The sequence below is a fragment of the Mytilus galloprovincialis genome, chromosome 9, assembly GCF_965363235.1.
Source record: "Mytilus galloprovincialis chromosome 9, xbMytGall1.hap1.1, whole genome shotgun sequence".
Taxonomy (NCBI): Eukaryota; Metazoa; Mollusca; class Bivalvia; order Mytilida; family Mytilidae; genus Mytilus; species Mytilus galloprovincialis.
The window spans coordinates 58245130-58259716 of record NC_134846.1 but is presented as its reverse complement, the minus strand read 5'-3'; the positions used below and the strand labels follow the sequence as shown (position 1 = coordinate 58259716).

The following is a 14587-nucleotide window of genomic DNA, read 5'->3' as shown; positions in this document are numbered from 1 at the left end:
CCGGACCTCGGATTTAACGTCCACATCCGACGGACATACATATTAAAATATACAACAAAAATAACATTTTTCAGTAGTGATTCCCTCACTTTTAATTACAAATCAAACTGCCTGTTAATCTAGACTTCAAAACAACTTCTATTATTCAGAGTCCTCATCACTCATGAAATGTCCAGCTTATGACATGCACTTAATTTACGACACTGTCCGATAACTGCCTTCAACCTCTCTGGTTGGTATGTCTGTTTAAAAGGTAGTGTTTAAAAAATCACCCCCATTCTTCTTCCTCTAACGTAATTATATGCTGTTGTAAATCGTCCATGTTTAATCAAGTATCGGTGCACTTGCCAATATCCCACCGCTGCCACCAAAATTATGTCACGTACTCAGGGTAGTGACTTATGGGTATCGTACCAAACTTTACCCCTGGATATTGGAAGCTGCACCGTTTCTTATATTTTTATCTTTAATTTGTTAACTTCGGTCTCTGACACCCTATAACAATTTGTAGCACGTGTTGCTGTCTCTGAACAGAGCTTGTGTTAAGCAACAACCAGTGCTAACCTGTGCACTATTCCAAACTTTGCTGATGTATACCTATGCGCTACTACTACCTGTGCACTATCTTGCTTATTCAGCCTGTGGACTGCCTAACCAGTGCACGTATTTCCGCACAGTCGCCTATGCACCTATTACCCGGTACGTAAATACAACTTTAATACTCCTGCAACCTTATTCAGGTACGCAGATAGATTCTTATTCAGAATCTATTTAATCTTTTATAAAGTGTAAATAATTACCTTTTTGCTTTTTATATACGTCTTGACTATCCAACAAGTGACCCTTGTTATATATATGTGGTGGTGTTTAACGACCTTGACTGGCTATACAGCCCTCGCACGGTCGGCTCGGTGCCCGAAGGCGTTTGGTGAGCTTTATCATATTTTGATGCCATGGGTCAGGAACAAGTAGTGGAGGTCGCAATATCAGCTTATATACTAAGGTATTGGACCATACCATTTACTTTGGACGATACCAAATGTCTTATTCTTATGAGTGTTTGTATATACCTAAACCCCTATTGCTAAACGTTTTAATGACGGCCCTTATGTTTACAACTACCGATCGGAATATTTCCGGGTTTGATAATCACAACCTGTCCGTTACCGATTCTAAATATTATAAATTTCCATAGACGTTGCGCGCGATGTTCGTACCTCATTGGAAAATCGGTGTAGTTGGCAAGATGCAAGTCCAAAATATATAATTTTGTGATATCATATTCATTGCTATTTTACGGATTTTAAAAATTAATGGTTTTTAAAATAAAAATGAAAAAAATAATTAATGAAACTATGTTTTATGCTGCATGCGACAAGCTTCATTTTAATAAAACGACTATTTTTAGACTGTCCCGCGTAACATATTTCATTTATTGTAACCACTAAACTATGATTTTCATCTAAACTATTTAATATTTTGAAAAACAGTTTTTTCCATTACTTAACAGAAAGGTTCATTCAGTCTCTTATGCATTTTTTAATGACGTTATGATGACGTCATAGAAAAAAAAGCGTTCCATACTACAAGGACAAATTTGTCCCACTGAAAAAAAAAATTGGGATTCCAGATTTGAGAATCAAAAACGTTTATCTAAATGGAAAAAGATCAGTATTTGTATTTACTTCATCAATGTTAATTTGCTTAATTTTATGAATTTAAAGACAAATATCCTGAAAAATGATATATGGTAATTTATGAGCGATTTTTCGAAGGCTTACAAGGTTGTCGCACCGCCATTTTTTGACGTAAAAACGAACTCATCTCAAATTTACGTCAATTGTTTGCTTATCAGTGCTCTTATAATGGTAGAATTTTATTATAATTTAAAATGTTATTTTTCTTAACTTTTCAAAAATGTAAAATACATCAATTTTCAATAAGTAGTTAAAAAGTACCGTCGATTTTGCGGAGTCTTACAAGAATGTCGCACTTGCTTAAAAACAACGTTCTAGTCGACGTTTTGGTTTGAACGTTACGAAATATTCGCGACGTTGTGTTACGCTTACATGTACGAACATCGCGCGTAACGTCATAGCAATGTAAACAAACAAAACCGAGAGTAGGCAACCGTTCAATTCTCAAACTATACGAATAGTTAAACCCTAGTAAAATAAAACAGATGAACTAATTTCATCACAATAATAGACAAACAGACGACAACTAATAGTACAAAAGACACAACATAGAAAACTAAAGACTAAGCAACACGAACCCAACCAAAACTGTGTGTGTGTGGGGGGGGATACCAGGCGGCTTAAGAAAAAAAAAATAGACAGTCGCAGGTTAATGGCTTGACAAGAAGGAAAGAAGGAAACCGCAGCTATTATAAATCAGCTTTAGGTCGGATGGAAAACAATTTTCTATATGCCTGATTAAATTTTACACTTGTACACTGCAAGACACAGAGAAGTGTCCGCCCAATGCTCAACTTTCATTTTATTTCGATTTCACCAGTAAAGTTTGAATATGCAACATTTACATATCAAAACAAGATATTAATGTTTCATTTATCAACATTAAAGACAAATAAATATCTGGAATGATATAATGATCTGAACTTCTCCCATCCGGCAATAAAAGCCATGTCAAAGAAGGATGCTTCCGTTTGACTGTGTGGGATGGATTAATACGCATGTCCGGTCGTGAATGACGTCTAACCCGATGCCAATGAGACAATGCACGTTAAATAACATTTGGAACAATTCATTGAATACACTTTTAAATAATGCATATATATATATTTCAAAATTATAATAAAAAAAAGATATGAATAAATTACAGTGTGAAAATACATAAAAACGTTCGTATAATACAACATCGTGTTGGTGAGTTGTATTTTATATTATTTACCTTTTATTAGTTATTGTACAGAACAATGACTATAAAATGCACATTTTAAAACAGGACACGTAAAATGTAGGTACACGCCACTGAAATAAGATTTACGAGTACGCGTCAATGAAACGGGAATCACGCACAGGCACTTGTTTTGGAATTACGGGTACGCGTCAGTGAAAACAAAAAAATTAACTTGAGTTATAAGAACAGGAGTTATGGATACACATAATTGAAACAAAGGGTATAAGTACACGTCAAGGAGATGGGATATAGTTACACGTCAATGAAACAACAGCACAACTTCGGAACACAAAAATCAAAAGCTATAAAAAAATGTGTATAAATTTGGTTGAGTTAACAAATCGATATCAACACCATATAAAAGGATAAAAATGTTAAGAGGATCATCTGGCAAGATTCTTGGCTAAGGACATACAAGTGAACACGTCACATACTATTATAAACTTGAAAGAGTACCACAATAGTCGATACTAATAGCAGTTTTAACCTAACGTTTTGATATTTCAGTTTTATTGGATTTCCCTATTTAAATTGACCTTAAAGTTTTGTATATTTTTTTATACGTTTTTGCTTTTTCATAGTGTCAACATCTACTGGTGGTACCTGCGGTGTACGGCCTGCAATATCGAGGCGTTCACTTAGAATTGTTGGAGGAAGAGAAGCATACCCACATAGCTGGCCATGGCAGGTAACATCTAGTATATTGAATTATGTCAGGTTTTAGCAAATTGTATACTAATTTTTAACAAACTCATCATATTTCCCACATTTTCTTGCCTAACAAGCAAATCAATTGCATTTAAATATATCCAGTGTGTACATCTTTATAGGATGATAGATAAATGAAAGCATTTTTCTTCATGTGTAGTAATCAATATATAAAAAAGGAAGATGTGGTATGATTGCCAATGAGACAACTGTCCTCAAAAGACCAAAATGACACAGACATTAACAACTATAAGTCACCGTACGGCTTTCAACAAGGAGCAAAGCCCATACCGCATAGTCAGCTATAAAAGGCCCCGATGAGACAATGTAAAACAATTCAAACGAGAAAACTAACGGCCTTATTTATATAAAAACAAAATGCACGAAAAACAAATATGTAACGCATAAACAAGCGACAACCACTGAATTAAAGACTCCTGACTTGGGACAGGCACATACACAAATAATGTGACGGATTTAAACATGTTAGCAGGGTCCCAACCTTGTCCCTAACCTGGGACAGTGGTATGACAGTACAACATAAGAACTAACTATAAAAATCAGTTACAAAAAGGCTTAACTCATCAGATGGACAAAAATACAAGTGGACGTGGCCGGGTACTTATACATCCCGACACAAAAAGACACAATGAACAGATCTGAGAGTACTCGCAGTTATCTGACAGCTAGTTCAAAGCCACTATACTAATAAAACAATCATGCATCTGAGACTAAACTATCAATCCGTACACACCCAACATCCAGTGTTAGTGTAAAGACGTCATAAACAGCCAGAGAAAAACATGACCTTGTGCAATGCCAAGTTACAGGTATCGACAGATTGTAGATCCATGAATAGGTATATGTATATAACATACTAGTAATATTTAGTTAGCTTTTAATTTACTGATAACAAAATTAATATTTATACTAATAAAACCGATATAGTTACGCGTGAATTATAATGTTATTGTGTTAAACGCTCTCTTAGAGAAACCTGAACGGTTACGTTTGGGAGACCTAAGTCATAACAAAATAAAAAGGAAACTGCTAAATAAGTAAATAAATTTTATTTTCTTGTAAAAATGTTACGTTAACTTTGATGGTTTTCCAATAATGAGCATCAATGTATAAAGGTTTAAAGCGGGTTAAAACTGCTAAACAGTCAAAACAGGCTAGAATATCTTTATATAAACTGGGCACTGAATTAAACTATCATGATAACTTTTGAGAAAGACAACCAGCACTTTACAAAAAGATATTAAAAAAAATTAAAAAAAAACAGTTTACGAAACGTTGCAATAAATTAAGCAGTTCCTACACTGCAAGTTGCACCCGTCCGGATTTCCATGGCATATACAAATCCGATGACACATGTCGATTAGGATGTTATAAAAGGGAACGGGAGACCTGGATTGCGGTCACGTGGTCATCTGTGACCGTTGTATTTTGCTTAAAAATCTCACTTGCTTTACAAGTATTCTGCCAGATATTTGCTTGTTAAAGATTAATTAATAAGTGGAAAATACGGCGCCTTATAATGTTACATAATTGCAAACTCATTCATGAACTTTTATGAGAAAAGTAGCCTATTTTCAGTTTGTAAGTCAAACCAGCATATTTGGTTCTCTTTATTTGTTTTTCCACTCAAGCTCTCGCATCTCTAAACCCGATTTCTGATTATGTCACTTTCTTTGCATGTAAAGCAGTTTGATGTGACCTGTTTCAGACAAAAAAAAATGCAGAACTTATTTATTCAAAGGTCAACTTGTATTGAATATGTGTTGCAGACATTTGAAACAAAGGAGCTAGGAAGTTTATGACAAATGAGAAACATCTCAAACTGTTGTATCTCTGAAGTGGTTATTCAAATTAAGAAGGCTAGACTATAACATCTTGTTGTGGGAAGTTTAAGAGTGCAAAGTTATTCAGTAAACCATTAGTATAGATGATAACCAGCTACGAGGTCTATGTCTAAGAAGATATTAAAAGATGCTTGACATTTATTTTCAAATTCATAAAGTAATTCAAATTATTATGCATACATAAATAGAAACTGTTAGTGTTTTGCACGCAAAAATAGTGTTTTACAGTACTGTACTGCTATAGTCTATAAAGTTAACATTCATTTTATATATGAACATTTTATTAACATTTGTACTATACGGTGCAGTACAACATTATTCAAGGGCAAATATATATATTCTTATGTTTCGTTTATTTTTGATAAATGGATAATCAATGAAATGCTTTGAAGATATTTTCTTTCAATGTACAACGTATACTTATATATTTACAGGCCGAGATTTTGATAAAGAAGAGAAAACATTTCTGCGGAGGGACGTTAATTCATCCAAGATGGATATTAACAGCAGCACATTGCATTCCAAAAAAAGTGAAGCGACGGAAAATACGGGTTCGTTTAGGGGAACATAACAGGAAAAGACACGAAGGAACAGAAATAGAAACAAGGGTGGAAGAATTTTATCCATTTCCTAAGTTTGATTATAATGCTGTGATGCATGACATTGCGTTAATTAAATTAGTGAAAGAAATTCCATTGACAAATGTGACGAACATAGCTTGCCTTCCTGATAAAAAATACAAAATAAAACATGGTACGCTGTGTACAACTATAGGTTGGGGTCGACAATCAATAACCTCTATGAAAGGTAGTGACGCTTTACAAGAAGTGCAAGTACCAATTGTTAGAAAGAAGAAATGCAAAAAGGCATTTAGTTTTACTATCAATAACTCACAAATATGTGCAGGTTTTAAAAAAGGAACAAAAGACGCTTGTATAGGTGACAGTGGCGGCCCGCTTATGTGCCCTGTAAAAAGAAAAAATGGCGACATTGCTTGGTATGTTACGGGTGTAACAAGTTATGGGGAAGGCTGTGGAGAAAAGGGCAAATATGGACTGTACACAAATGTGTCTAAATACTTAAAATGGATTCATAAAAAAATGTCATCGTAGTGCATGTCGGGTTTAGCCGAGTAACGACTTGTCAGGCTCGAATAATCATACATTATAATGGTGTCTGTCCGTCCGTAAATTAACATTGTGTGTTTGCCCTCTGATCTGAATTGTTAAATTTAAACGCAGCTTTTTTTGTAACTTTAAGTCTGTCGCATGTTTGCATTTAAAATATTTTTTTCTCTGAAACCGCATGCTGTGTTTCTAAATACAAAATCATATAATAAACGGCCACTAAAATACTTATTTAGGTGAATTTGTTATACAGCTGATCATAATATTTAAAATGTAACAATTAAACATGCACCCGATTTTAATCAATATTTGGTAGAATTGATCTTAGGGGAGAGGAGCAAAAAGTGTATACAGGGTTAATTAAGGCTGTAACTAAATAAATACACTGAAATTCTCTTACAACTTAGTAACAGATCTTTACCACATTTCTAGCAGGTTGCCGTATATTTATCTTAAGATTGCAAGGGTAAAAATATAAAAAGTGTGTACTGTGTACATGTAGTTTTCATAAATCCTTTATTTCCCGTCAATAAGTTATACCGTCAATAAGTTAAAACACCCCCCCCCCCCCCCGTACATTTGAACCTGCGAGTATCTTATTTGGGCATAATGTACCATTTAACATCTTATTTTTTTGCTTATCTATTTTTGTATTATCTTTTTTATTTATTTATCTAGCATATACTCAAAAACAAACACCACAAGTCTGGGTATGGTATATGGCCTTCCAATCATAAATGCTGATATTTAGAGGAACCATCAATTAATCTGTTTTATTGATGTTCAAAGTGTCGATTACGAGGAGGCCAAAACTTCCATTTATGTAAATAAGGGGGAAATATTCTCTCTGACTCATGTTAGTCGCAACTCGGCTACCGCACTTGTTGGGCCTTCTGGATATAAACAAAACATATGTGCAATATAAGTAAGTAGGTTATGTAAAACGTAATTGGCATCTTTGTGTTTGAATAAGTGACAAAACATTATATTAAAGAACAAAAATTTTGCATTCATGTAGAATTTCTCAAATGTCATGATATTCAATTTTGTACCATTTGATTTTTTTTCTGTATTTTTTTGTTTTTTTGTTGTTTTTTTTTTTTTTATTGTGAAAAGTTGTATCACTGTAAGCAGTTATCAAGAATTATACATTTAAAAGATTTGTATTTTTATATTATACAATTAGTTTCTTTTGTTCAGGGAAACATTTGGTTTTATTGGATTTTGAATTATCAGTTTTTCAAAAGCCAATTAAATCCCATATTTACTAAAACAAAACGACAGTAATTGTGAATTTCGAGTTTCGAGATAGAAAATGTATGCAATTTAAAAGACAATTATTTACCAAATACAATTGTACATCAAACGATTTTACAATAACTTTACACGTAAAAGCTTGTGACGTTTTGTGCGGTGAATATGTTTTCCCGCAGGTGAATATATTAGAGGTTGTGTTATTCAAACTCCAATGCATCTAGAAAAAAACAATAATGTTAACGTAATAACATTTTCTTTTAAATTTCTTATTTATTATCGTGGTTCAATATTAAACAAACATCTAATACAAGCATAATGTTGGCGTCAAAAACCGTACTGATCAAGAAATATGAGCATTCATTGCTTTCAATGACTATCTGATCCACTCAGTGGAAACAGCTACATACATTGTTTTCCTAAATTTCAAAAACAAATATAACTTTCGTGCAACCAAAAATGCTTTTCTGACGCTTTTCTGGATTTGTGTTAAAAAAAATGAAGGACAAGTAAATGCTAATTAAGTTACTGAGGTAATATATGAACAAAATTAATGTTAAAGTATAGTGCAGTGCATCTGAGGTCAAATATGAATCATTATATGATAGCAACCAACAAAAATATTGTATAACATGTTATTAATTATCCCATTTTACGTCCGTGTTAAGTTTTACACGCAGATGAAAGAAGTTCATTATGATTTAGATATCAAAATATATCTATAATATTGATGTCGCCATATGTTGCATCATTTCCTTGATCTGAATATATGTAGTCTTCAACAAAAAAACGTGACTATACAAGATGTAGCTTTGAATCGTCATGAGTGGAGGAAAGATGTTAATCCAGACTTCAATTACGTAAGGGAGACTGTACGTTAGAAGTAGGTTCATTTTGTGGTTAGGTTTAAGTTTGAGGAACAGAGTTAGGACTATATATGGTTGAGGTTTAAGTTTGAGGAACAGAGTTAGGACTATATATGGTTAGGTTTAAGTTTGAGAAACAGAGTTAGGACTATATATGGTTGAGGTTTAAGTTTGAGGAACAGCGTTAGGACTATATATGGTTAGGTTTAAGTTTGAGGAACAGAGTTAGGACTATATATGGTTGAGGCTTAATGATAAGATATATATTGGATCCCATAAATATAATGAAGGCTTGAAATCTTAAAGGGGATCCAAACGGTACATAACGAAAGATTAACATTTTGAATAAGCATTTGAATATTTTAAAATATGGAAAACGGGATTTGTTTGTTTTTTGTTTTTTGGTTTTTTTTTAATTTCGATGACAAGCTAAGTACGATATTTTTATTTTTTTTATGATACTTACATAATAAGAATAATACAATACTAAAGATGCTCCATTTAAAAAAAATCGTTTTGGGCAATTCTAAACTAGCTCAATTGATGAATTAAAACCCCGCTGTGACGCACTCTAATGTCGTCGGCTAAACTTCAGAGTAGATTTTGTACGGCAATTTCATGACCTAATATCCTGTGCAATGCAAAATTACTTGGTAAAATCAAATGAATACTTCATCTATCAGAACATTGATATACATGCTACATGTATGCTTTTGGAAAATGTAGTATATAAAGTATTAGTTTGGCTTTATTGACATGCATCATTTAATAATAAAAAAAAGACTAAATTATATAATAACTTTATATTGGTAATGCATACTTTTTATACCAAATAACTTGCATACTTATTTTGTAAACATTGTTAACTTTCGACTACATTATACATTAGCAAAAGTTGCCTACTGTATGTATTTATGTATTGAATTTTTCATTGCCACAATGTAAAACTGATTTTCTCTATCGGTCATTTAATTTACACTGTAATGGCTATGTTCCGAACGATATGTATTTACCATTACTTTATGAAATGATTGCAATTTGTTCTGAAGTCATTTCTCTGATGTTTTCTCGTTTACTAATATTGAACAAAATTGTTCGTAAATAGTTGTTGTTAGACAAATGAATACTTGTCAGTAGTTCTGAAGATTAGCATTACAAAATGATAATGGAGTATATACTTTTCTCTTTTTTTTCGTTTTAAAAATATGTAAGTACTTTTCAGTACTAGCATGAAAAAAACAAATATTGTTTAACAAAATTTGCTGTTTTAAAAATTATTGAAATTTTAGGAATTCACATTGCATCTACCTCGTGCATACATGTATCTTTGGATCATTGTCAGGTTTTGGCTATTGTACTGTTAACCCTATTCAGTTAAATAAGCTCATTAAAGTTCGTTATAAGTTTTTTACTTTTAAATAGTTTGACCTAGGGTATCACTGAAGACATTAAATGTCGAAATGTATCTCTGAAGCTGGTATCGATTAATATTTTGAGGCACGTGTTTGTTTGTGAGACATGAATATTGAACCTTTTTTTGTCAATTTTTGACGAAGAAAAAAGGTATTTAGGAAAGAGATCCATATTTTTGTCAATTTTTGACGAAGAAAAAAGGTATTTAGGAAAGAGATCCATATATTCAGCTACTCAAACAAGTCCACAAAACACTACATAAGACTTTTAACTGACGAACCCCACCAGCAAACAAGCTAGGTTTATTATCATGTACTCCAGAACTAAACAGATCCTACTCCACTAGTGGCACCTGACACGTTGCTCATGGTACTTACGAAATTTTGGTGGTAAGTCTGAAGACGGTGATGTCATAATCGAGGAAAAGAAGACGGAATTGTTATTACGATGATTCGAACATAATGATATTGAACTGCGCCAGATTTCTTTCGACAATAATTAAATTTCTCTTCTTCGGTGATTCTAGAGGTCAAAGTATTTGAAAGTCTAAATATAAATTAGTTCATTATTTCATAGCTTGTTTGTGTTTTTTTTAGGTTGGGGGTGGGTGGGTGGGGTGTATTAGTTCATTTGGTCTGTTGAGAGAGGGGATTTGTTTTTTTTTTTACAATTTATTATTATTTATTCAATTCAATATATATATATATTACAACCGGTTAACAGAGACCTGATGATATCAAAGGGGGTGTTTTTTTTATTAAGTAACTGAAACTAAAAAGTGAAATGTTACACTTTCAACTGTACTGTCTTTCACTTTAACGCAAGTTTAAGCAACAATTGTAGGTTGCAAATACACTTTATTTAACCATAGGACTCATATACATATAAACATTCAGTCATACATACCATCAAATCTACCTCTATTTGATTCATTTCTTGATTTTTTTTTGTGTTCACTGTTTAAAATATGTTGACATTCGAAATAAAAATAACGCAAATGCTTGTGTGTTTGTTCTTTTTTCATTACTCAATTGAAATTTATTGAATGCACATCATAAAATAAGCTGGACCATCGTTTCATTAAAATATATATAATAATAGTTAACATATAAAAAAGACAGGGTATGATTGCAAATAAGACATGTTTTAAAAATACCACAGACCTCAAGACGTAGACGTTTGCATTCACTGGTAACTGTGCGACCTTCAATAGAGAATCGAACCAATATGGTTATGAAATTCCCAGACATGACAAAATATACAACAATGAGATCGAAAACAACTAATATAAAAAAGAAGATGTGGTACGATTGCCAATGAGATAACTGTCCGCAAGAGACCAAAATGACACAGACATTAACAACTATAGGTCACCGTACGGCCTTCAACAATGAGCAAAGCCCATATAGCATAGTCAGCTATAAAAGGCCCCGATAAGACAATGTAAAACAATTCAAACGAGAAAACTAACGGTCTTATTTATATAAAAAAATATGAACGAAAAACAAATATGTAACACATAAACAAACGACAACCACTGCATTGCATGCTCCTGACTTAGGACAGGCACATACATAAATAATGTGGCGGGGTTAAACATGTTAGCGGGATCCCAACCCTCCCCCTAACCTGGGACAGTGGCAAAACAGTACAACATAAGAACGAACTATCAAAATCAGTTGAAAAAGGCTAAACTCATCAGATGGACAAAATTATTTATGTATAAAACCATAAACGTAAAACAAATTTAACAAACAGCAAGAGAAAATATCCACTGAGGGATAGGCTTATGACTTAGACAGGCACATACAAAATGTGGCGGTTATAAATATAATTATGGGCGCACAACACACCCCTGAGATAGTGCAACTGCACAACATAAGAACAAACTGTAACCAGATGCTCCGCAGGGCGCAGTTTTATACGACCGCAGAGGTTGAACCCTGAACGGTTGGGGCAAGTATGGACACAACATTCAAGCTGGATTCAGCTCTAAATTTGGATAATGATTAAATAGTTGACACAGCATAGGTTTTTGACACAGAATGAATGTGGTCTAATAAACTTAAAATTTGTTTTTTGCCTTTGAGCAATTCACTATGCTGTTGAATATTAATCCTCTCAAAAAAATGTTTGAAGAAATTTTCTTTTTATTTATGAAATCTGAAATGAGAAAAATTGAACACCCCCCCCCCCCCCCCCCCCAATTTTTTTTCACATCCCCCTTTCCCTTATTTCAAATTACTAATGGAGTTTGCAACAATAACTACTCATTTAAATACATCATAAAATATTAAAATGTTAAAAAAAAAGTGCTTGTTATCACTGAATGGTAAAGATTGTTTTAATCTTTCAGTTTGTAGTAAAAGTGAATATACATTGCATATTGTATAAAACAATGAATTAAGTTGATTCAACTACTATTCTGGACAAAGAAAGATAACTCCAATTGAAAATTTTTGCTATTGCGCAATATTGTGCAATTACATATTTCTTGTTATTGCCCAATACTGTGATATTGAAAATATTTGCTATTGCACAATACTGTGCAATTGAAGATTTTTTGCTATTGCGCAATACTGTACAATTAAAGATTTCTTGCTATTGCTGAATACTGTGCAATTGAAAATTTCTTGCTAATGCACAATACTTAATATAATAATTTTGGATCCTGATTTGGACCAACTTGAAAACTGGGCCAATAATAAACAATCTAAGTACATGTTTAGATTCAGCATATCAAAGAAGCCCAAAAATTCATTTTTTGTTAAAATCAAACTAGTTTAATTTTGGACCCTTTGGACCTTAATGTAGACCAATTTGAAAACGGGACCAAAAATTAAGAATCTACATACACAGTTAGATTTGGCATATCAAAGAACCCCAATTATTCAATTTTTGATGAAACCAAACAAAATTTAATTTTGGACCCTTTGGGCCCCTTATTCCTAAACTGTTGGGACCAAAACTCCCAAAATCAATCCTAACCTTCCTTTTATGGTCATAAACCTTGTGTTTAAATTTCATAGATTTCTATTTACTTATACTAAAGTTATAGTGTGAAAACCAAGAAAAATGCTTATTTGGGCCCCTTTTGGCCCCTAATTCCTAAACTGTTGAGATCTCAACTCCAAAAATCAATCCCAACCTTCCTTTTGTGTTCATAAACCTTGTGTTCAAATTTCATTGATTTCTATTTACTTATACTAAAGTTATTGTGCGAAAACCAAGAATAATGATTATTTGGGCCCTTTTTTGACCCCTAATTCCTAAACAGTTGGAATCAAAAATGCTTATTTGGGCCCTTTTTGGCCACTAATTCCTAAACTGTTGGGACCAAAACTTCCAAAATCAATCACAACCTTCATTTTGTGGTCATAAACTTGTAAATTTCATAGATTTCTATTTACTTAAGCTAAAGTTATAGTGCGAAAACCAAAAATATTCGGACGACGACGACGCCGCCAATGTGATACAGTCTGTACCAATATACGACCAAAAAATTTTCAATTTTTGCGGTCGTATAAAAATCGGTTGCAAATTGACTCGTCAGATCCATATAAGTCACACATGAAAATAAATGGATTATGTGGATGATGCACCCGCTTGTATATAACGTTATAGAGAATGGCGGGGAGGGGGGGGGGGGGGTTCCACATATATAAAAGGGACATAACTCCAGAACAGTGAAAGTGACACCACCCAAATTCGAACTTGGTCTATGTTTTGTGGTAATTAGCCGTGTTAAGTTTAGACTTAAGTTAGAGAAGGAAACGAAACATTATGCATTTTTTTCTATTTCGAAAGGGGCATGACTCTCGAACAGTAAAAGTGACGCAAAAACAATTTTTCCATTTACTTACATGTATAAAGGGGCATAACATAAGAACGGTAAGGAAACTAAAAATCCTAGTCAATTATAAGTTTGGAGTCGAGCGCTCCTGTCATGTATGGGATTCGTATCCACAACATCAGTGTTGACAGACTAGTGGTATGATGATGGAAGTGTTTAACGACCTTGACTGGCTATACATCCCTTCGGTCACCGCGGTCTTAATACCAAAATTGATTCTTGATATGTGTTATGTGGTAATAAGCATTGTATATAAAGTTTCAAAACATTTAGTTGGGGTATACTAAAGATAGACATAGGAAACTCATTTTGGGACGTATGGATTGACAATGGTAAAACGTAATGCCACCTCCTCCGCGGTGCAGTTCAAACGACAACTGAACCTCAATACAAGAAAAATAAAAGAAACACTACACTTAAATGGTATTGTTTACACAACTCACAGTATGTCTAAATACCGAAAGGCCCTGTTGAAAATATTTTGCAAGTGATCTAACGTTAGATTTTTATGAAGTTCGACTATTTATACTGTGATTTACAGGGACAACTAATCTGCGATACTGCATTGGAAAGTAAGCA

At 33.2% G+C, this 14587-nt stretch overlaps 1 protein-coding gene across 3 annotated transcripts in view; it reads left to right on the top strand.

The window, feature by feature from the left end:
* Positions 1 to 8948, top strand: part of LOC143045418 (coagulation factor IX-like) — a 29898-nt gene extending 20950 nt beyond the window's left edge. Inside the window, exons 3-5 of one of the 3 annotated variants that reach the window (XR_012968950.1) lie at positions 3504 to 3610; positions 5930 to 8780; positions 8906 to 8948. Coding sequence is in view for 1 of the 3 variants with exons in the window: in XM_076217904.1 (XP_076074019.1) it covers positions 3504 to 3610; positions 5930 to 6607 (785 nt within the window). In the remaining 2 variants the exon portion in view is untranslated. Of the gene's footprint in view, positions 1 to 3503; positions 3611 to 5929 lie in introns of all 3 variants that reach the window. The other 2 variants (XR_012968949.1, XM_076217904.1) reach the window with 2 other exon arrangements.
* The last annotated feature ends 5639 nt before the right edge of the window (positions 8949 to 14587 follow it).